General features: G+C 31.0%; 1 protein-coding gene across 1 annotated transcript in view; it reads right to left on the bottom strand.

The window, feature by feature from the left end:
* The window catches only part of LOC118197410 (coiled-coil domain-containing protein 43-like), a 76,174-nt gene continuing 51,712 nt past the window's right edge, over nucleotides 1–24,462 (bottom strand). The window contains exons 4-5 of the mRNA XM_085809113.1: nucleotides 21,481–21,521; nucleotides 1–13,224 (exon numbers count right to left, since the gene is read on the bottom strand). Of these exons, the coding sequence (XP_085665239.1) occupies nucleotides 13,037–13,224; nucleotides 21,481–21,521 (229 nt within the window). The 3' untranslated portion in view covers nucleotides 1–13,036. The remainder of the gene's footprint in view (nucleotides 13,225–21,480; nucleotides 21,522–24,462) is intronic.

The following is a 24,462-nucleotide window of genomic DNA, read 5'->3' as shown; positions in this document are numbered from 1 at the left end:
TTTGTTGATTTAATTTTTTTTTTTTTTTTTTTGAGTTATGTAATTTTAACTGAAAATCACAATCATATATTTCTGATGGAATGTCAAAATTCATTTGTATTAAAAAAAATGCATGAGCAATGAAAATAAATTGGAAAATACTTCTTTATTATGTTATTACCATGGCTTTAGCAGTCATGCCTTCATGTATTCTATTCAAAAAGATTTACTTAATGTAGACAAACATCACAAATATATTGGAAAATACCTCATTTTACAATATTTATGTCCCTTAATTAACTTAAATATCGTTTTTCATTTTCTAATGCTTTCCTTTAAGGAAAGGATGTAATGTTTACAATTATTTTGAGCATTCGTACGAATTCTGTGCATAAAATAAACATTCGCTTTAACAAAATGCTTAATCAGAAAGTATATACCCGGTATGTTATTTTAATTCCCACATATAAAAGGATCATTTTGCTTTAGTTTACATTTTTCCCATTACCAAAATCATGTAGCAGACGCACCAACCCATATGTCTTGTGACCCGGGTGACGTCACTACCAGCAACCAATGGCACGCTTTTTCCGTTCCTGGCCTAACCTTTAATATTAAAGAACCTTGGGATGCACCATCTTGCTGGGACAGGCAATATGCCCTGCTAAGCCTAACTTAATATTATATAAAAATATTAAATATTAGCATAAATTACATTTGTGGTCTCTTGTGTTCCGCATTTTGGCACGTTATCAGAGTAACACTCAGGTAGTTAACACTAGCCAAACTGAAATAGGAGTGAATAAAATGATAACACCAAAAATAAAAAAGTGAGTATCTAGAACATCCCCATATGTTTATACCAGCTGATGCAGTTAATAGACAGCTCTGTTTATTTACATGACTCAACCCACAATTTCCACTTTGATTCCAAAAAATAAATAAATAAATAAATAAAAATACTGGAATAGAATGAAGGTCCTCCACTCTCGAAAAATTCCACTAAAACATAAAGCTACATACAGAGGGAGAAAAGATATTAAATGTTCTACCTTAAAAATTCATATGTGGTATAACTCTCTTGACCTTGCATTTAAACGACGATTTATGTATGACCATTTCTGTGATACTTGCAGCCGATGCATATATGACACACCCATCCCCAAAAGTTTAAATTTGTGACATGAATGTAGAGGAATATTTGTACAAAAAACTATTATAATGCATGAAAAAACAAAGCAAACCCTAATGAAATGAAACTTATTAATAGGTAACTATCTGACCTTTCAAATATCATTCATAAATAACTGGCACAAATTAACTGCTGCATGATCAACTAGAATATCAGCAAGCAGATGCTATACAACATAAGCTGCACCTTTTTTGTGCCTTGACTGACAATGAAGTCTGAAACTATGTGTCACCTAACAACATACAATATAAAATTGAAACTCTGCAGAATGGTCTCATGAAATCTATTTCCTATTACAGCAAACATTAAAAATGTGTGACATCAAGAATATTAAGTTACTAAATATCCTGCCAACTTGGCTCAGCAGTGTAGCTCTTGATGATGTTATGGATCCTCATGATGGAATACATAAGGTTTTGGAAAGAGGTTTCATAAATACTACATTCTACTATAATGTTCGAGCTGATCAGCAATAATCCTTCACAAATCCGAATCTGATGGCTCATTTCAGCAGAACAACATGCCATCCTATCAGACAAATACCACTGAGGCTGGGTTGAAAGAACATTCAAGCCAGTTTTAGGTTTAACAGTTCCTCATAAGGTCACCAACTGTACCTCTTTTGGATGCTGTTGAGTAAAACATCGGATTCCTCAATTTGAGACAAAAGATGTTGACTGATTGAACTCCTGAATAACCTAAATTATATAAAATGTTTTAAATAAATTTCACAGTAAATATCTGGCAATAAATTTATTCGCTGGAGGGAAATATTTTCTTTGTATACATTTAAAACTAATTAAAAAATTCCACACAGTTAAGAGATTCTTAAGAAAATACAGGCAAAATATTAACAAATGAGGTAACTGATTAAGATAGTCTGTAATTTCAGAAAAAAATACGATTAATAATTTGTAATACTACTAAAAAATGACAAGCATATTTAATATTTATTACTAACAAACTTATTGGTATGTTAAAAGTATCTTTAAATAGTGGTGGAGGGTCAAAAAGGAGAAAATTTATCAATGCTTTGATTTATGATTTTAACTCATATAATGACTTATTTAAAATAAAGTGCACTATTAAGTAAAATAAAGTTCATAGTCTGCAAGATATGAATAAAAGAGTTGACTACATGAAGTGCAAAACCACAAATGTGCATGCACAGTAAACACATACTTTCTGAGATTTAAAAACTCCAGTAAGATCAGTTGGAACAATAAACATTATTCATTTTAATCCACTCATCACTATTATCTTCGGCTATTATAATACAAATGAAAGTATTCAGTTGACAACTTCAAAAGCACAATTGTTCACATGTTCTATTGATATACAAGTTTAAAAAATGGTCATTATTGCTTACAATTTGCCAAAAAATGCACAAAGGGTAAACTAAATCTATTTTTGATATTAGGTAAAATCATTTTTAGCTTCTGTTTCCCTCTTATAAAAGGGGAGGAGGGAATATTAATTTTTAATTGAACTTCAACCTTTCCCATGTTGATCACAATAATTAACTTGTAGTAATCAAGAAAAATAATAAATTACCATAAAAATACAGAAAATCAAAATTAAATCTGCAAGCACCATAGATACCAAATGAATATAAAAGCCAAACAGAAGAACCAATATTAGAAAAATGCTTTTAAATGATTGAAATAAAGGAACTAAGTTTCAGGAAAAAAAAGGTTCTATACGTTCTTCATTGGAGATGTAAAAGTGATCAATGAGATCAGCTCTGACGAAATTGCATATCAGTATGCAATTATTTTAAATAAATTCCTGGAATTAATTCATCTATATTAGTATTTTTCTAGCACAGGCCGTTTTACTGTCATTTTTGTAATAATTTGACATCTACAATCTCTGGAGGTTTAATTACAATTTTTTTGGCAATACATTGTGCATTTTCTTACTTTCATTTTTGTAATAATTTGACATCTACAATCTCTGCAGGTTTAATTAAAATTTTTTGGCAATATATTGTACATTTTCTTAGCCTTCTTAGATAATCATGAATTAAAACAGTGGTATCAAATTGGCAGGCAGCATCTGGCCCAATGTGTGTACATTTCAATTATGTGTTTGTTTCCAAAATTTCAAACTTTTATTATTTAAAATCTGGACATTACATTTTTTCGCCGTGATTGAAATGAATAATACACCAGAAATCTCTAAATGGATCTAAATAATTGACAGCAGGATGTAAATCTTATTAAAAGATTTGAAGATAGAGATTTTATTAACTTTATTTCATACTTCCGTTAAAAATTTAATAAGCTTAGTTATGAACTTTCCCACTAACAATAATTGCTTTATTTGAATACACATTTCTATAGGAACAGTTTTTTTTTTTTTTTTTTACAGTTGAAAATTAAAAAGAAAAGAAATCGAATGACTGATGAGCATCTACAATCTATTTTTAAGATTTCCTGTAATTTCTCCCCAAGGCTACAAACTTTATCAGAACCAAAAGTTTATAATTATTCATATACAAATATACATATTTTTATTTTAGTGTTTACAAAATATTGAATGCTATCAATGCTCAATATTTTACAGCCATAAATTAATGTATCTTGTTCAAAGGTCTTATGTTTCAAGACTCATAAATTGTATTGGAGGGGGAAGAAATTCAAAATCTACAAATATATGACACACAGAAGTTGAACTTTCATACATTTACTGGATTTCTATTTAAACTATCATTAAACAGAGATTTAAGACTAGTGTATAAATTATACTGGCACCAATGTGACGCACCAAAACTACTGGGCACCAAGTTTATCCTTTCTTCTCTAATCTGTGGGACGTGTGCTTATGTCTTTCACAGTTGTTTTATGAGAGGAGCTTTTATACAGCTCTGAGGCAGAATAACAGATAAAAAAGGCTTCAAGGTGTGTCAGGACTTTCTTTACCTGTAGTAAAGAGTTATTCTTCTTTGAATAAAATTATACATTACTGCCTCAGTTATGAAAAAATTAAAAGCAGCCCCTATGGTGCTGAAAATAGAAGCTATCAAACATGATATTGTTTAACGATTTTTCTTCCTGAACAAAATGATATATTACATCCTATACTATTTGGAAAAAAATTAAAAAGGGGTCTTTATAGGGCTCGATAATTGAAAGTGTGTATAGGAGGTAAGTTCGGAGGACCTTGAGATTATAACAGGAAGCATGTTCCTTTTAGATTATCTAAAGCATAAATGTAATCACTTTGTGAATTTTCATTTTTCAGCTGAGTTAACGATCTTTTATAACATTATGCTGTTATTTCTAAAAATTTAATATTTTACAGAAACTTTTTACTCCAAACCTAAGTAATTACATTTAAGCACCCAATTTTATAGATACACATTAAAGTTAAAAAAATAAATAAATAATTAACAATTGGTAATTACATGCAGAAAATGCCTTGCAGGGGCAGTGGAATAAAACTTATACTAGTCCTCTAAATTCACTCTAGATATTTTTAAGCCTCAATTTCATTTTCTTAGGATTCATAAGATTTATGCAAAATTTTATAAGTTTTTTATGTACTGCCATCACAGGCATCTGTGGCTGTAATAGTGTGTTAAATAATGCATTTAGCAATATAAATAAAAAAACTTCTGTCTTCTTAATCCCATCATGTAACATGTGTAGAAACCATTTAGCAATAAAAATGGCATGACTTTTGTCTTCTTCATTTAATCCCACTCATACCTGCTACACATATCATCATTAGATGTGTATACATATGTTGCCACAGGGGAAAGTGTCCCTGTAATCTTGCCTGATGCCCAACATCGAGAGTTACAGTATGGAGCATATTTGGATGACAGTTCTACGTGCATCTGGTATGCATATCTGACACTCTGAACAGCTAGCAACTTACAAAAGATTATTGGTCTGCCTTTCCCTACTTATTCACAAGATCTTTCCCCAAATGAACCTACCTGACCAATTGGATGGTGTCACAATTGGATTGCAATGTCTCAAAATGCCAACCAAAGTCTCTTTCACTCTATGCCTGGCTAAATGGTTGTTGCTGCTTATGGTGGCCACATTTAGTTCTGATCATAGAATATTCTGCGTGTTCAACACACCTAAAATTTTAGTCATTTCACCACTGTATTATAAGAAATCTGTAAAACAAGCTTAACTACCTTTTGTTCTTGTTCGTGTCACAAGCCTGTAATGTATTAAATATGCCAAAAGAAATATGATTCCTGTTATTGGGTCTTCCCTAATATTCATGGTCAATAATGATGGATACCACATTCAGCACTTGTCGTGAGGTATTTTACACCATTTTGTGGATGAAACACCAGCTGATAAACACAAAAGTAATTAAAAATCAGTGCAATAAAGCTTCTTGAAAAAAGGAAAAAAAAAAAAAAAAAACACCCTAATATTTAAGCATTTATGCTCTAACTGCATTATTATAGCATAGCTGCTAACCTTTAACTATAAAAACTAAGAAATTCTTTGTGTTGTGCAGCAAACCAAAGAATTCTTATGTCGTGCAGCAACACATTTTAAAAAAATAACATGATTAGCGTATTTTATATTTCACTTGTTATTCTAAATTTTACATTTTGGGGATATTTTTATTACACTTTGCTATGTTTTATTCTGTTTCCTTAAAGTTTTACACTGATGAAATCCCCGAATATGGGGGAAAACACTCTTACTTATCAAATGACTTTTGAATATACTGAAAATAATAAAACCTTGAGGATGGATCAATTTGGTAATGTAGCATTTATAGATCTGCTAATTTCTACAATGGGCCGAAACAGTTCAGACAGAATAAAAATTAACCTAAAAAATTATGCTGAAAATAAGAAGGGGGAAGAATTTACACACTATATGTTTCATTAAAAGATGACAATGCTGTTTAAAAAAATTTTACAAAATATCTTTTTCGTAAAAAGTATCTTGGTAGTATTTTCCTTTCCTTTTTTATAGCTAGTCAAATCTTTTAGAAAGAATAAAATAGATTATCTAAATTAAAAACCAGGAGATTTACTGATTAAAAGGAAGAATCAGAGATGTAATACAAAAAAAGGGAGGTCTCCCAGTTTTACCTGGAGGGTTGGCAATTCTACTGAAAATTACACACTACAGGCCCATCCACATGAGTATGCTCACAATGTAGTTGCAGCTATTTTTTTTTTTTTTTTTTCCCACCAGCATAAATTTCACATTATGCAGAGGGTGTAAATCTGAGTTGTTTAGCTTTTTCACCCGCGACATAAACAAACAGCCAAATAGCTGAGTGAGTTCTCATCACATCATTTTTCTTGTTTACTCGTTTAAATATGTCATCAGAAAAAATTTCTTGTTTACACGTTTCAATACGTCATCAGAAACACATAGTTTTTGTTTAAAGAGATTGTAACTGTCCACAGGAATAAAATAATCAGCATCATTTACAGCAACCTTAGTTTTCTCAAACCATATATATTGATAAAAATTTCAAATCCTCATTAAAGGGAAAAGATGTATATATTTTTAAAGCAATGATCTGACCAGCATATCCATATGCTTCACCTGTGTAAGTAATAGGAACCTAATAAATTAGTTTTCTACAATATTCTTAATTATGACAAATGTTTGCTATTTCGTGTGTAATAAGAATCACTATTAAATACACCAAAAACTACCTTCAACAATACAACATCTAAAATAAACAGAGGACAGTTACAACTTGGGTCATAAAGCACTCGTTTATTGAATATTAATTAAATTACCTTTGCAATGACTTCATTTTGTTCCATTATTTTTCATGAAAACTACTGTCACAAATAGTTGCGTGATCAGCACACTGGACTGTAAAAGGAATGGTTGCGGGTTCGAACCTCACCTGTAACCACTGTAAAGAAAAGCTACTTCTTCTCATTTGGAAACGGTTTTTCTTACATTTGATCGTGAATCATTTTATTCTTATTTTATCTATTATTATTGTTTTCAATTTAGTTTAAAAATGTTTTAAAATGCACTGTTAATAGAAACTATATATGGTATTTTCTCCCTCCTTTCTGCACGCTTTAATAGTATAATGGTAGCACACTTGGCATGTATTCAAGAGGTGCAGGTTCAAGTCCCAGTGAAGGCACTGCTAATTTTCATGTCTCCAGCTTCCCCCCCCAAAAAAAACCTAATGACTCTTCAACCATTAACCCATTATGTAATGATATGTCTGCATCTCTTGTATAAAATCTACTTTACCTCACTGCATATTTTATTCTGTACATAATTTTACACAAACTTTCCTAAGTTTGAACCTTATTATAAATTTAAAAAAATGATTAAAAATAAGAAATAATTAAAAGAAAAACAAAAGAAATGCATAAATGGGTGTTTTTGTTTCATTTACAGGCACACACGTTTCGAGAGCATTTGGCTTAACATCACACTGTGCGAAAACTATTTAAAAACAGCACATCTTTAGAAATTTCATTGGATGAACTTTTTTTCTTCTAATTTATATGTGTAATAATATAGAGAGAATAATTAAATTATAGAACACATTACTTATTACACAGATTCCTTTACACGTACTCCCATATCATGCATAAACAAGCTAGCCAAGGGAAGGAGGAAAGAACTATTAAAAGAAATGAAGTTGATTTTATATGGCGGATGGTGTTTCAAATCATTTAATTTCTTTATATACCAGGGGTGGCCAAACTTCACCACAACAGGAGTCGCACCGTAGATTTCATGAAAGTTCAAGAGCTGCAAATCCATATTTATACTATTTAAAAAATAATAAGACAGGTTTTCAATATGAAGACATTTTTGAAGTAAACTGATGAGAATTCCACATTTTATATGTGATCTATGTGGTTAAACATAAATGTCAACAAATAAATTTTATTTCCCTTTCCCAGTGTTCAGAAAAGTCCCCAATAAAACAAATATAATTTGAATTATTGTACTATGCACTTGAGCATTCTTCTTTCAAAGAGAAAAAGCAAACATTTCCCTGTATGAATTTTTTCAGTCTTTTGCATAAAAGTTTGCAGTTTTTCCCCCTCAGATAATTAACATGAGGACCAACATACTGAGATGAAATCTAGCTTTAAATAACTAAATTAATTCATTAGATGTGAAATAGATTATAAGTTACATTTTAATTTTCCTACTCAAATCCTAAGATCTCAGAAATTTTCAAAGATTTTAAATTCCAAACATCAAATCTTGTAGCTTTTTCATATTCGAATGTTTTGAATCTTAACCATAGAAATTATACATTTTAACTCAAAACTTTGGAATGACTAGTTTACTGATGCCCAGTGTAGACAAATTCACTTAAAATTAAAAATGATTACAATGGTATCTGAGTTATAAGTGTAACTTCTGATGGTGCTGAGTTTTATGTTACTTCAGAATGGCTTCTAGCGAAACGTGTCAGAATTTTTATGTAATCAATACACTGTGCATCATTAAAAATTCTTGAAACTGTCGAATCATTCCGATAATTCTGGACATAGATAACCAATTGCTAATAAATCAAGCAGTTGATGCCACAATACATAAATGTTTTACAGGTTATATAGTCCAACTGTCTACCAATCAAACACTTCAACTATGAATGTTGACTTCTGAGGTGTTTTTTTTTTTTTTTTTTTAATTATCAGAAAAATCAAAACTAATGGTACAAAACAAAAACGTACCTGCAACTACTATAATAATTTTTTTTACAAATGCAGATCTCCTTTTTGGAAAAAATTATACTCGTCAATATTTTTCATGATACTCTGCATAGTTGTGCTTGCCATTTAATCTATTAACACCAAAAACATTTTCTTAAACTGATAACTTACTTTTAGTCACATACAAATACAGACATTTCATTTTTTAAATTGTGTATGTCCCCTGAAAATTATCTCAGCTTCAAAATAAAATATTTCTATTAATTCTATCATACAACTTGAATTTTATTTTTTATAATGAGTATAAAATTTTCCCATATTCAACCAGAAGAATGTATAAATATTCAACCAGAAGAATGCATAAGTTAAGATTTTATAATTTTTTGAAAAATTTATTTTCTTAAAATTTAAAAATGCCAAAACTTTAATATCTGCACCATTGAAAATATTTTTGCAACTGAAATATATATCTATAACCAACAGTTGTGGAAACAAAAGCCAGTTAAGTGTTTTTATTGACATGCTACATGCATATACATATATATATATAGATAGATAGTAGTAAATCATAAAAATGTGAGACCTAGTTGGTCAAAAATTGTGCATTGAGCTGCAAATTTCAAAATAGATTGTCAAGAAAAGAAGAGGTAAAAATTAGCTAAAGCAGTAAAGAACATTTGAACTACCTAATTCCTGATATTACATGTAAAACAACAGAATCTAAGTTAAAGCAATACATTGTAAGCAAAAAAAAAAAAAAAAAAAAACTACTTATTATACAAAAAAAAATTAGAAAATCTGTACAAAAAAATCAAAATTGGTATGAGAAAAAACCTTTACATAATACTGAGAAATTTTACACATAAAAAGATGGTCAAAAGATTTTGTTGTTTTAACTTTGTTTTACATGTAATATCAGGAATTAGGTAGTTCTTTACGGCGTTAGCTAATTTTTACCTCTCCTTTTCTTATCAACATGTATATATATATATTTATTTACCTGAATATTTTTCTCCTTGTACTAAAAGTACAAAGTTATGAAATTTTTCTTAATACTCAAATAATTTTCCTCTTCCACAAGGCATTCAGAAGACGAGCTTCCCTAACTTTTAAAATGGATTTGCCCACATTGTGATTGTTTTCATTTTACTGATTTGTTTGTGGATTTTGGATGCATGGGTTCTGACTGATGCAGCAATAATAGTGAAGATGGAGATATCTAAAGTTCATGATCACTTGGATAATCACAACATATGGCATGATGGACCGAATGGTGATGAAGACAACGGCAATGACTTGCAAGGTGTAGCAGATGACACAGACAGTAACATTTAATGACTGAGGTCTACAGAGTAGCAGTGGAGAACAATAGAGTGAGCAAGTGAGATGCAAAATACAGGAAGTGGAAATGAAGACATTAGATACTGGTAACATTAATGCAACTATGCATTCATATTGGAGTGTAGTTTTTTTTAAAACAAATAATTGTGATAGTTACCATGGATACTTTTTATTTGTTATATTTTTACTGCAACCACATCCTTCAGAAATTATGCACAATTTTTCCCTTTTCACATGACAAAATTAGTAAAAGGAAAGGAAGGAATATGCCAGTAAATATGGTATACATATTATCAAGAAGCAATAAAATACTAAATTTATTAATGTTGCATTTTCTTTTTTTTCTCTTTAATGGACTTTTTCGGACTCGGAAATGCTTAATTTATAACACAAGTACTATTTTTTTTAATATTTCCGCCTATTAAATGCTTTTGCCTATTAGAGATATTTCTTCTTTTACCTTAAAATTTACTTGTATATACATACTTCCCTTTTAACTTCATACTCTGAGCATATTTATAAATAACAGCTTTTAGTGCATTTCTGGAGGCTGTTATAAAGTACACAGTTCCTTCATGCTATAAAAGATTTTTAAGACTGTATGACTACAATGTCTTCTGGAGATTAAATTGATCTTCTGAACAGTTTGTTAGCATTTCAGAAATACATCAAATAAAGTACACCTTTAGATTACAATATTACAATGTCTTTTGATCATGTCATACCATTAAGTATAAATAAATACATTAAACAAATTTGTAAACAATTTTGAAGGGGACAATAAGCCAATCAGAAAATAATTTTCCATTGCTGATTTAGTCAAAATCGAAAGGGAGTAAATTCTCATACCATCAGTTTTCTGAGTTATTAGAAATCAAAATTTTTCATGATATTGCCAAAGACATAACATGTTAAGTTAACAATACATGTTAAGTTTCCAGATACAAATTTCAAAATAATACCATTTATGTTAGAAACACTTTAATTTAGAAGCACTGATTTCAAATTACTATTATAAAAATGCTAAACTTTAGAATTTTGAGTTTATTAGAAATTATTTTTTATATGGTCAAAAAAACTGATACCTTTTGCTGCTCATTTAGTTGAATTAAAATTGCCATATAATGTTGACAACTTTTAAGGATACAATTAAAATTGCCATATATTGTCATTTTGTAATATAATGTTAAATTAGAAGAATGTTAAATAAAGAATTTAAAACTGCCATATAATGTCAACAAATTTTAAGGCTTTTAGCATTTTAAAAATTAATTTTTTCTTCCCTCAAAACCTTTAATAACATAACAACAACCTACTAAATGAAATTTTCTTTCTCAAAGATTGTACAAAAATTTTAATTTTCTATATTTAAATAAAATACTGATAAAAACTGACATAGTCTGAAAGCCTAACTTATCCAATTCATTTCCTAAACTGGAATCCTTAGTCTATGACCAACTGTTTCAGATACTTAATCATGCGATCTTAATTCAAACATACTGCATCTAAATATACAAAAATTCCCATAATTTTATGCACAAAACACATAGCTATGAACAATTTCGTTTCATTGGGTCAGCAATATTTAAAATTGAATGCTGTTTCATCCAATGCAGAATTCTGTTTCATAGTTCTTTCCTAAATTTGCTTTAAGGATGCGGAATTTCAACTGAAGACAAGTGTTAAAAACAGTCAAAAAATTCATTCTCAAATAGCTTGGTGAATTCTGTATATATATATATATATATATTTCATTTAACTTATTAACACACAATGAATATTTTACTAATAGGAAATTTTGTTTTAGAAAGGGCTCATAAACATCATACAGTGGTACCTTAGCATAACATTATTAATCCAGATCCTTGAACCTATACTAAATTAACTTTACCAATTAGAAGTAAAGGGAAAGTAATTAATCTTTTTTTTATAAAAAACACCATTGTTATTATTTTAATATTGTTGAATAATAAAATATAAATGCAGTGAGTGAAATACATGCTGTACATAAATGAAGCACATAATACCGTACATTGTTTTCCTGCTATACAGAACAAAAGCAATTATTTAACATACTTTAATGCCTTTGATCTTCGTTTTGTAATTGAGTTCATCCTCTTCACAATTTTAGCCAATTTAATAGCATCTTTGTTTTCACAACCATGTACACTATCATACTTGGCATACAATATGCAACAGCCAAGCCCCAGATATGCATGTCATCTTCCCAGTTTTGAACAATCTCTTTGTTCATATACCCAAAAATTTTCCCATCCAAACAAGGCTTATGCTAAGGACATACTGGACGCGTACTGAGGTACCACTGTCTTTACAGACCCCCCCCAATCTCAGTTTTGCATGAAGATCTCTACCTTTAACTGGGGGGAGGAATTGGATGCACAAGTCTACGATCAGTATTAAAGAAAAGCTATAGCCATCTTTTAAAAATAACCTGGATATGAGTATATATATGCCCATTACACACATAAACCTTGTCTATCACCCAAGAAACTATTCTTATGTGCATTATATATATAGACGAAGAAATAAGGAAAATTTTCAGACATTTATATACAAATTAGTTTTAACTAAGAAATACAAATAGCAGCCTGTTATTTTCAAATGTTATATACTTGTTAAAGTATTCTGTGCAAGTTAATCAGTATAACTGAAGAAATGAATACAATCTTTTTCAGAATGCATATGTATTAAACACATATAATATATAAAAAATTTCACAACTTCAATTTTCACACAGCTCATACATAAAACATACTCCAACTGAGTATTCATTAGAACTGTTTCAGCTGAAATACACAAAAGTTCATAACTTATATCTGCATAAAAAGAGTATATTCATCAACTAACACTCATCGCCTATGCTCTCGTTTCTGTGTTCTCTTCCGCTCCTTCTCTCTTCGCTCTTCCTGCTTCTGTCGCTGCTTTTCACGATTTACTTTCTCCACGGCTTTCTTTTTCTCTGCTTCAGATTTCAATTTATCACGCCTTTCTCTTTCTGCTAGAATAACAGCTTCTACATTCTGGTTTTGGGAAGCATCTGGGCGTGTTATGGTAGTTTATTACTGACACACACTTCATTTACTACTGCATCAAAGATCCAGAAATAACAGAAGAAAAAAAATAATTATGGGAAAGTTCCAGGTTAATTCAATATATTTTTCACGTAAATACACATATAATGGATATTTAGTGTGCCTATTCAGAAGTTTATGTTATAAATCAACAAGTTATTTTGCAAATATAAACTACTGCTACATAATGTTTATTGTTAATGATTGTGGTATAAAGCAGATTATTTTGGCCCAATTTTCTTTATACAGGCATTCATCACACTTAGTTTGGAACTAGTTTTTCAACTCCTTTCAGCACCTCTACCTGAACTGAGCTATCAACCCAGTACTTCATAAGAGGTCGAGCATTTTACTACCATAAAGATATAAAATGTAATCAAAGTTTGTAAATTTCATTTAAAAATAAAGATTTTTAATTTCTAATTTTGAAAAGAAACTTTGTATTAATACTATTAAATATGTATTAGTGACAGAAAATGGTTGCCAGTAATGTTTGCCAAATCGACAGCAAGCGACCTTTTTGTGGAAAAAGAAGAAGTGGTTTTTCCACTAATTGGTGATAATTACTAGAAAGCTGCAAGTTTGCCCATTTGAAACTATCTATCATTACAGTTTTCAGAAGTAATTTTAACAGGTATGAAGAACTAACAATTCATTTCTACAAAGCACACAACTTGACTAAAAATAAATAAATAAATAAAATGTACACTCAGTGGATATTTATATGTATATATATAAACTGAAAGCTGTTTCCAAAACAGCAAAGGTGTATAAAACCTTTCTGGAGAATAATATTCCTAACTTTAAAAAGTTGAAATCTGCTAACATTTCCAAAACAGAACAGGGCTGATAGTTCAAAATCACTGACTAAAAATATCTAGCCACGGCTTTATTTTACAAACTAAACGTTTGAAAAGCATGAAAATTTCCTACCATTTAGATGATATTTCTAAATGACGGATACTGAAATGGAATTACTCTGAGGAGAGCAATGCCAAAATTAATCAGTTAAAAGCACAGAAAAATAAAAATAGTTACAGCATAATGAGTAAATGTACTAAAATATACATCTAGTGAATTTTATTTTTAATATCCTGTTTAAACTATAATTAGTTACATGTTACTTTAAACACTCATGGATTTTAATCTATCAAGCTAATGATCAATAAAGTATCTACCTGTTGTTGAATAAAGGTTTTCAAATGAGAATTGATCCAAATATGTTCTTCAATATGTATTGCAATTCAGACTAACTGCTACTCAATTCGATATGTACTGCAACTGCTACTACTTCAATACGTATTGTAATTCAGACTACAGATCTCAGCCAATTTTCTAAATCCACCTGATTTTTATGACTGATTCTAGTCACACTTATGAGTTACTTCAATTTAAAAGTTCAAAGGCAAAGTACAAAATTAAGGGCACAGTGGCTCAATACCATAACTACCACATATCCAAACATACATAGGAAGATTGTCACTTCCAAGCTCAATATGCGATACGTTCCACCATAGAGCTGACTTTACAGCTCAGCCACTGGTGGATAATGCAGCCAGTTCTTGTCATTTGTAATAGTTTATCCTAACACACAACACTGTATTCAGTAAATTACAACTTTTCCTAGATTGCTCTCTAATTCTAAATCTAACACCTCACACCTTAAAATGATAAGTTAACCATGGAAATTTCAAAACTTCAGCAGCTTATGAGCACATATGACTCTGAACACAATTTGAAATCTTGGATACTTTTCTTATCACATACAATGGCAATCGAATACATCTGAGAATCCTACATTACACATATCCAAAAAGAGTATCACATGAAAAGAAGACAAAAATACTCAGAAATAATAAATAACTGCCAAAATATAATTTTCACAGCTCAAGGTATTAAGAATGGAACCCAACCACTGAAAGGTCATTGTCTTTGCTTGCAATAATCATCTAATGTGAATAAATCAGTCAAGTAGCATTTTGCCAAGTACAAAATATCTTCAGCTGCTCATCTCTAGAATTCTGTGAACTATATAACTAGATTCGGTAATATAAGGCGATTCCTTTTCCTTTGATAGTGATAAGTAAACTACATACCCAACTGAAATTTTAAAAAATGCTTTAAACAGAGCATGTTTCTAGGTCTAATAAAAAAGTCACTGCAGTTACTTTATAATAAGTATGGGATAAAGATTTCAAGTGTGTGATTCTTGCTCATAGCATTAATTTAGTAAGAAGATGTGCAAACATTAAAGTTAATCAAATGTATTTCTTGCTCAAAAAAATTCATTACAGCGATAAGACAAATTTAAATTTCTCAAGTATGTCTCAATAATACATCAATTTTATCTATATCAGGGATTTATATATGCGACTCAGATATATAATGAACAGTGAATATATAATATAATAATAGTGCATCAACTGATATATGATACTAGGTAGTACAATGTGCATAATTTAATAAAATAATAATAATGAAACTCTCTTTTAATTAAAACCAAGCCCACACAAAAAAGTTCAAATAGGAGCAACTTTGAAAATATAAGGCATTGCAGGTGAACATACTTTTAATGCAATTAAACCATTATTTCTGATAGACAAGAAATCACAAATGCATCCACTGCATCCTTAGACACTGCCATTTGCAAAATATACAAAGTCATGTTCACTTTTTGAATATTATATCCTGCAGGCTAAAGGTATCTCAATGTTTACACTCTGAAAGTTTGCTATGGAAATCATTAATGGCATATTTTAACACTGATTATATATATTAGAATAAGAATACTTATTTCCATATGAATGACATTTAAGATCAGATGTGAGGAACATGTTTACTGCATAATCATGCTTGCGAGAAGGCATGCCATTGTTCATCACTGCCCATTCTCTAAGAAGCAAATGGTCAGGAAGAAGAAACCACACACCACGTAGTCACTTTTCTTACTATGCCTCCAACACTGAAATCATAATAATCACATACAGGATATAATTATCAAATATGAATAGCAGCACTTCACATATCTGATAAATGGCAGTATGTAGAGGTGCAATGAAAGTGACTGATTTCCTGTAAAATAAAAAAGTAAGTTTCATTACGTTTAAAAGTGTCCTTTAGGGGATGGCACATTATATATTAAAGAAGAAAGCTAACTTATGTTGTATCAATGTCTCATTTACTGTAAGCTTGCAAGCATTTTTGAAGGGAAGATAAGCAAAGAATAACTGGACGATGTTGGAAAAAATGCAGTAGGTGGCTGAACAAAACAGAAATTTATTTTAAAGAAATCATCACAATGACTCATATTTTGATAAAAAAAATAGTCAAATGAAACTGTGCATAAGTGACCATAACTGAACATCACTATGCATTAGTGACCATAATAAAATCAAAGTTCATGGGAATTAATATATCTGAATGAAGATACAATTAACAGTCACAATCATATTTTCTAATATCTCTATTATTTATATCATTCTAAAATTAGCAAAACAGTTTTGTATTCCTTAGTTATGTGCTAATTTATGAGCAATAAATTATTATTCTTACTCTGTTTGGAAAAGGATGTTTTTACAATATAAACATTCTAAACTTTTACCCACTGGAAATGTTTTAGATAGAAACAAGCATTTTCTTGTGATTTCCATCCTCTTGATTCTAAATGTTGGCAGATTTTATTAGGAATAAAGTAAAATCGAAAGATTTCAGAACATTGCAATAAAAAGCCTTTTATTAGAATAAAGATTAATACAGTAATCTGAAAAACACGTACAGTTATTTTCATTACTCTGATACTTCTCTACAAAGAATGAAAACAAGTGTGATGAAACAATGTGTGCTAAACTTTTGTCCCCATTATTATTAACCGTATTAAAATAAGTGCTGCCATTGTTCTAGGTTATTAAAAAGAATACACTTTTCCTTCATATATTACTGCAGAATTCTGATAATACGCAAATGCCTGTAATCCGTGTGCTTTTGAATGTAAATAAAATAATTTTTAGTTCATAGAAAATTCAGCATGATAAATTTAACGGTGCCTTTTTATTATATAGATATACAAATAAACTTTATAACAAAAATACATTGCATTTATAAGATATTTTTATTAAAGCAACAAATTAATCTCATTACTAAAATTATTTAGCATTTTGAGAGAGAAGAACATGCTAATGTAAAACTGAAATTAGGCAGCAACCTTATATTTGGCAGATTTTGAACAAAATTATTTTGTTTCAATGACAATCAGGCATAGATCCCTCTTCATCCAGGGAAAAAAAAAAAAAAAAAAATTAGCAAAGAAAAAAAAAGTGAAGTGATGATTGTATTTATACCAGAAACAAAAGGAGGAAAACAGCAAACAATGAGCATAGTGCCATCTGCCCAGAAAAATAGCAATGAAATGTGAAAACACATTTTTCATGTAGTTTTGATCAATATCTATGCCAAAACGAAAAGATGCAGTTTTATCTAATTCCAGTATTTAGCATGATTTGTAAGCATACCACAGCTCTTGTTTTATAACAAACACAGACCGAAAAACTCTGCAAATTTTGTTTTAGATCATTTCCTACTTTTGGATGTAATTTCTTTTGGCTTTTAATATTCATTTTTAATTTATGCAGTTAGTGAGTATAAATAATTTATCTGCACATAACTTTTCAGGTGCTGAGTTTAACTTATATGCCCCTCATATCTGCTTTGTTTATTTTTCGTATTGCTTGTTTACACCAGTTTTTAATAGGGATAACTTACCAAAAAACAACACTTAGAGGTTTTCTTGTTACAAAAGTTGGAAAACACAATACAGAAAAATGGGATAAGAGCACTAACAAACCAAAAATTTTAATTATGCCACCTACTAGTAATGTTGATAATTCCTGCATGTAATGGTGGAATTAGTGAACATAATAAATTTAGAGAAAACCCTGAACACTGAGATTTTGATAAGCAGTGCATTCATATAAGTATCCATTCTTTTTTTTTAACGCACATTCCATTCTTTTTTTTTTCCTTTATAAGGCAAATATACCTTTTTTCTCACATACAGTATTTTGATGTATGTTTACTAGAGTTCTTTATTTCCTCAAAATATTTCCGTCTTATTTATCCCATTTCTCTCCACTGTTGTTGTTCCTTGACTCGCATTATTTTCTTTACATAGAATTGTAGTTTAAAATTAGAATAGTGTTGCAGTCTGTAAATCATGATTAAGTAATTCGTAAAGAACGTATATGTTTTGGTAGTTGCTTATGTGCAAATAATACAAATTTGATGCAAGAATTTGAACAGAAATATGAATAAAATTCAAAACGACATGACTTACAATCCATTAAAGTCTCTTATCTACACATCCTTGGACCCAAGGAGTGCGGATTAACAAAATTCTACTGGACACATTCTGCAACAGCTATGAAATCTGACACATATAGTAACTTTTAAAATGTTATACCGACTTACGAGCCACAGTTTTGAAACTAGTGTAAAGATGTGGCAAGAAAATGTTTATACTAACACTGATTTATTCATAAATGCAAAATAAACTATTAATTTAATTACTACTACTATTAATTAAAAATATGAATTTAAATATTTAAATATTATTATACTCCTTTGTAACTATATGATGCCATTAGTCAGGCTGACTGTATCCTAAGAACTTCCTGCTGTTAAAATTTTAATGATAACTTTACACTATACAAGGCACAGTTACAGCAGACTCCCAATTATCCGCGCCTGCCACACAGTTTTTTTTTTTTTTACAAGTGTAAAGCAAAGAAAATAAAAATGTTCACAAAACTGAGCGAAACGCTAAATTTGCTAACGTCGTGCTTAGTTATGGCAAAAATATCGCAGGCCTTCTCGGACCTTCCCCTCTGATGAGTAAGTGATCTCTTACTCACCCTTGCAGTGCCCGCTCCACCGCCCTCTCTCGTCTTAATCTTACTGACACGTCCACTTCTTCCCACTCGCCATTGTTGGTTTAAGCCTGATAGTGTTTGCGAACCAGTTGGAGTTAATTTCTTATCTTTTATTGTGTTCAGTGCTTGTGCTTTTTGGTTTTGTGTTTTTCGTTACCAATTTAAAATGTCAGGAAAATGAAAGAACGTTGTGCTGCCGATTGCGCAAAAACTACAAAGTAGCAAAACGGCGCTACAAGGCAGCAGATGGAATTGGATTACGGAAACAACAGTGCGTGACATTCTAAAGCAAAAAGACAAGCAGGTGAACTTTGCATCAATTTCGGACAGTGCTTCCGCAATGAAAACGTGAAAAACTATGAAGGGTTCTACCTTTGATGAACTAGACACGGCATTGACAGTGTAGTAAGCTCAAGTTCGAAAAGAGGGTACTCCTGTAAATGGTCCTATCATTGCAGAGAAGGCAAAAACCTTTTTTGAGTTGTTAGGCATGATAGGAAATTTTGATGCGTCTTCTGGCTGGTTGACTCGTTTTAAGCAGCGACATGGAATTCGAGAAATTGGACTTCATGGGGAGAAACTTAGTGGTGACCAACAAGCAGCCGACGATTTCCACCATGAATTTGAAGAATTTGTTTTAAAAGAAGAGCTATCTTTTGAACAAATTTACAATGCCGACGAATCGGGACTTTTGTGTAAATGTCTTCCCACTCGCACTTTAACATTTGAAAGTGAAAGTAAAGCGGCGGGTCATAAAAGCAGCAAAGGAAAGGATCACAATCATGTCTTCCAGTAACGCTACCAGTGGACATAAACTTAGACTTTTTGTCATTGGAAAGTCAAAAAAACAGAGATCTTTCAAAGGCACAAGGATAGAAAATCTGCCCGTTGATTACTTTAACCAAAAAAAAAGGATGGATGAACCGAAACATTTTTCAAGAATGGTTCGACAAAATCTTTGTTCTTCAAGTGCATAAACATCTTAAATTAAAAAACATGCCTGAAAAAAGCTGTGATCGACAACGCACCTTCTCACCCAGCAACAAACCTGTTAAAGTCTTCTGATGAGCAAATTTTTGCAAAGTTTCTTCCCCCCAAACATTACTGCGCTAATCCAACCCATGGACCAAGGAGTCATTGCAACAATGAAGAGAACATACCGAACGAAGCTGCTAATAACCAAAATTGAAGAAGGTTATGATCTGAAAGAGTTTTGGAAACACTACACAATCTTGGACAGCATCTACGATATTGCATCTGCATGGGACTTGATGAAACCATCAACCCTCATAAAATCATGAAGAAAACTCATGCCTAATGTTGAAGTCAACAACAACCTAACCCCTTTGAGTTGTGAAGAAGAGAATGAAGATGTACACACGCCCACGGCAACTCTTGCTGATATGGTGAAAACAGTTTCGGGTGGTGAGAACATCGATGCTGAAAACATTAACGAGTGGTTGGAGTGTGACGTCAACGAACCTGGCTTCGAGCGCTTGACAGATGATGAAATTGTGAAGAAAGCAAGGGGAGAGACCGAGAATGAAGGAGAGGGAAGTGAAGGCGAAGAAGAGCCCACTGTGCAGATGCAAAAGACTCATGAAGCGGCTTTGCAACAAGTCAACGGACTGCTGAGCCATTTGGAAGAACAAGACGACGTGGAGTTGGCCGAGAAACTTATGCTACGAAAAATGCAATCTCAGATCAAGAAAAAATGCTTCCAAAGCAAGAAGCAAACACAAATGACTGATTTCTTTAAAAAGGTGTAGTTTTACAGTTAGGCTTTTGTAATTACATAGTATTATTCATATTACATAGTATTATTATTATTAATTTTTCTGTGTATCCTTGACGCCTCTCCTAAGTACAAAGCACTTTTCTGTTTTCATTAACAAAAATGCATTTTAGGTCAGTTTAGAGTGATATACTAAAATATGAAGTGTAAGTTAAACATTTCGTGCTGTTTATTTTACATTTTATTGTACATAAAACGATTTTTCAAACTTGGAATGTCTGTTTTCTCTTTTGCTATACCCAAATTTAGCTTTTTTCGGATTATCTGCGGCGTCCGCGCCACCCAATTTTGTGGATAATCAGGAGTGAACTGTACTTAATCTTAAATGAGGATCAAATTCAGGGCAGCTAACACATCATTTTAGCCTAACATTCTCTTTAATAACATTTTATACTCAATTCATGAACCTGCAACTCAATAGTATTTTACAATTACAGAAGAACTAAATCAAAAAAATTCAGAAAATAAATAAAAGTCCTAGAGTTTACAAATTTAAAGGATACGTCTCGATGTCGAAATGGCACCTTCTTCAGAATCCTCTTCCCTGAAACATGGAAAGAATAAATTAGAGCAGCAACCCACAATCAAACAATTAAATACAACCCCCAATCTAGAATTCAGAAAATACTCTGGTTAAATTCCCAATTCATTATGAGTTTGAGAGTATTCTAAATTGCCACAGAATGTAGTGCTAAAGTTGTGCTTGATTTGCAAAGAAAAAATGAGTTTATAAATCAATATAAGGTATGATGTTGCACTGAAAAATTCAAATATGCATTACTTGTAAAAGATGATGCATTATCATAAAGGTTTGTGTCCCATGTTCATTTGTAATGATAATGTCCCTTCATCAAGTACTACATGTAACTATGTTCATGTGTTTTTGAAAATTTACACTTAAAAAATATAAAAACTAATAGTTACAATGCCAAATTAAATTCCTAACTTTCAAAGGTAAATTTGGTTCAAATAAATATTAATAGCAACAAAATAATGTTTCTAGCCAAAACATTTAAAGATCTAATATTTTAATATTAGCATTAATTTCATGAAAATATATCCTTTAAAAAATAAATTTTTTATTTTAAAATTTAGCAAGTTTTATCCTGCCCATGGAAAAAAATATTTATACACAGATTTATCCAAATTCATATTAATTATAGACCTGATTAAATAAATATGAAAGAAGCTAATAGATACTATTTCCTTTGAATGCTGATAGTAGTCTGTATAGATATCAATTTGAAGTGCCAGCATATGAAATACGAGTTTGGGTGGTAACTATTAATTATTGTGCTCTGTGCTTCTGAAGAATTTGATTTAATCACCAGAAATTTTGATTTCAGCTTGGGACCAGACACCAAAAATACAGTGTGCTCTCCTTTAACCCTCTCAACGTTACCGACGGATTATTCCACATTGAAAGGTAGCTTTCCAAATCATTACGAACAGAATATTTTTGTCAGATCTTGATGGATCCCAAATCGTTTCAAACGATTTTTTCTGCCTTACATTTTCCTGCCCGAAATCGTTGAGGACGGAATATTCTGTACTGTTGCTCTCCTGACCTCCTGTTGCGGTTAATTGGTAGTGGGGAAAGAGCAATCATTAGAGAAAGATGTTATAATGCGAGGGTCATAAATAGGAACCTCAAATCCAGCTGTACCATCTGCTGACCTGAGCGCAATTTTCGTGCCAAAATTGGAAAATACTGAAAAGGCTTCAACCAAAAGCTTTATGTATGCGAAAAATTTATGAAACAAATTTTTTTCTGCAAAAGTAAATGTAATTTGCATGGAACCGATGAATAACAATCAAAGAATTTAGCATCACCTAATTTACAAATAATTTCTTTTACCATAGAATAAATACTTAAACAGGTATCTTACAATGTCCGCAGAGCTATAAAAATTTGAGATAATTTTTATTTTTAGCTGTGAGCATTGACTTAAAAAACTGTATTTTTTAAACTACTATAACAGTTTGCAAATACAGTAACTTTAATATGTATTTTCAATACTTGTGCTGAAATGAAAATGAAATTTTTGAATCATGTAATTCCATTTTAAACTAATGTGTCATTTATAGGTTTGAATCGAAATTTAGTTGTGCGAATATGAAGTTTGGGCAAATTATACATTGAAATATGATGACAACGTGCGTTTCCTTAAAAAAAATTTTGTTTTACTCTTCTGATTTCATGTCTAAAAAGAACTACTGAGAAATTTTCTTGGCATAATATGAAAATCATTCACAAATAATATCGTAAAGATTAAATTGCTTTTTGGCATTAACAAAATAAAGTACTAAAAGTAGATTAAATCATATGATGCATTTTTTACCGCAAGCAAAATACTTCCACTTTACTGAAAGTGTTATCTAATAAAAAGTGTTCAAATCACATTTAATTGTCAGTATTTTACTGTTATGAAGATGTGCTTATTTCCAAATTTTGAAATGGTTGGGACATAAAACTCTCAGCAGGTTAGAGTAAATATTTATAAAAAATAACTGTAAGTAGAAGAAAAATGTAAATAGCTTTTTAAAAAATCGTCAAAGGCTCAGGTGCTGGGCACTTCAGCAGGCTCCTAGGTTGGGACAGCCACATCCTGTGCAGAATATGTGCAGATAAGCATATCTTTCCTGGCATAACATGTTGAAGTTTGTAACTGAGGAAAATTTTTCCTCAAGAAGATTCAGTGGGCGTAGTATTATGGCATTGGTTAAGATAAGCAATAGCAATTCCTGATGATAAGCAATTCATGAGCCTTGCGTATACACAAATCGTACAGTCAGAATGTCCATCCAGGAGAGATAAGCGTAACAGTTACTGCTTCAACTTCCGGCGCTCAAATGAGTGAGAAACAAGCTGCAGGGCAGGTCCATGGAGGGGTGGGAGGAGCTACTGGTCATGTGAGCCAATGGGTGTCCTGGAAAGAGAGTGCATTTTCTTGCTCATCAGGCATTGATGGGGGCAAACTTTAAAGATTTAATTTAATGCAAATCCTGAGTAATTTTAATTTATATAAAATTAAGAAAAGTTTTAGGGTTTAAATACAATAATGTCAAGTAAAAAGATCTTGAACTGAAATAAGTTGGCCTAATCAATTAATGTGTTGTGAAATAAGTATTTAAATAAATATACAAGAGGAATTTTTTATAAAACAAGGTAGTGATGTTAAAATTTAGTGTTTCACGTTCTGAAATACAGATGGCGACACATGTGTGTGTGCTTTTAAGAGTAGAATAAACATAGAAATGCAAATTACAGTACTTTAAACAGCTGATACAATTAAATTAAGTGCCAGAGAACTGCTCCGGGTCTTTTTTTGTTTATTTCGCTGGTGTAATCATAATTTAATCTTGGGATGGAACTGTTATTAACTTTTTCGATGTTGTTAAAGAACTTTCGTGCAATTTTTGCAATGTGAATGCTAATGCTTTCAATGTTCAGCTCATTGTGTATTGCCTCGTTCCTAAAGAAC

The sequence above is a fragment of the Stegodyphus dumicola genome, chromosome X2 (assembly GCF_044657685.1).
Source record: "Stegodyphus dumicola isolate Sdum_Otavi_A_Nest chromosome X2, ASM4465768v1".
NCBI lineage: Eukaryota > Metazoa > Arthropoda > Arachnida > Araneae > Eresidae > Stegodyphus > Stegodyphus dumicola.
This window is presented reverse-complemented; position numbering and strand designations above follow the sequence as displayed.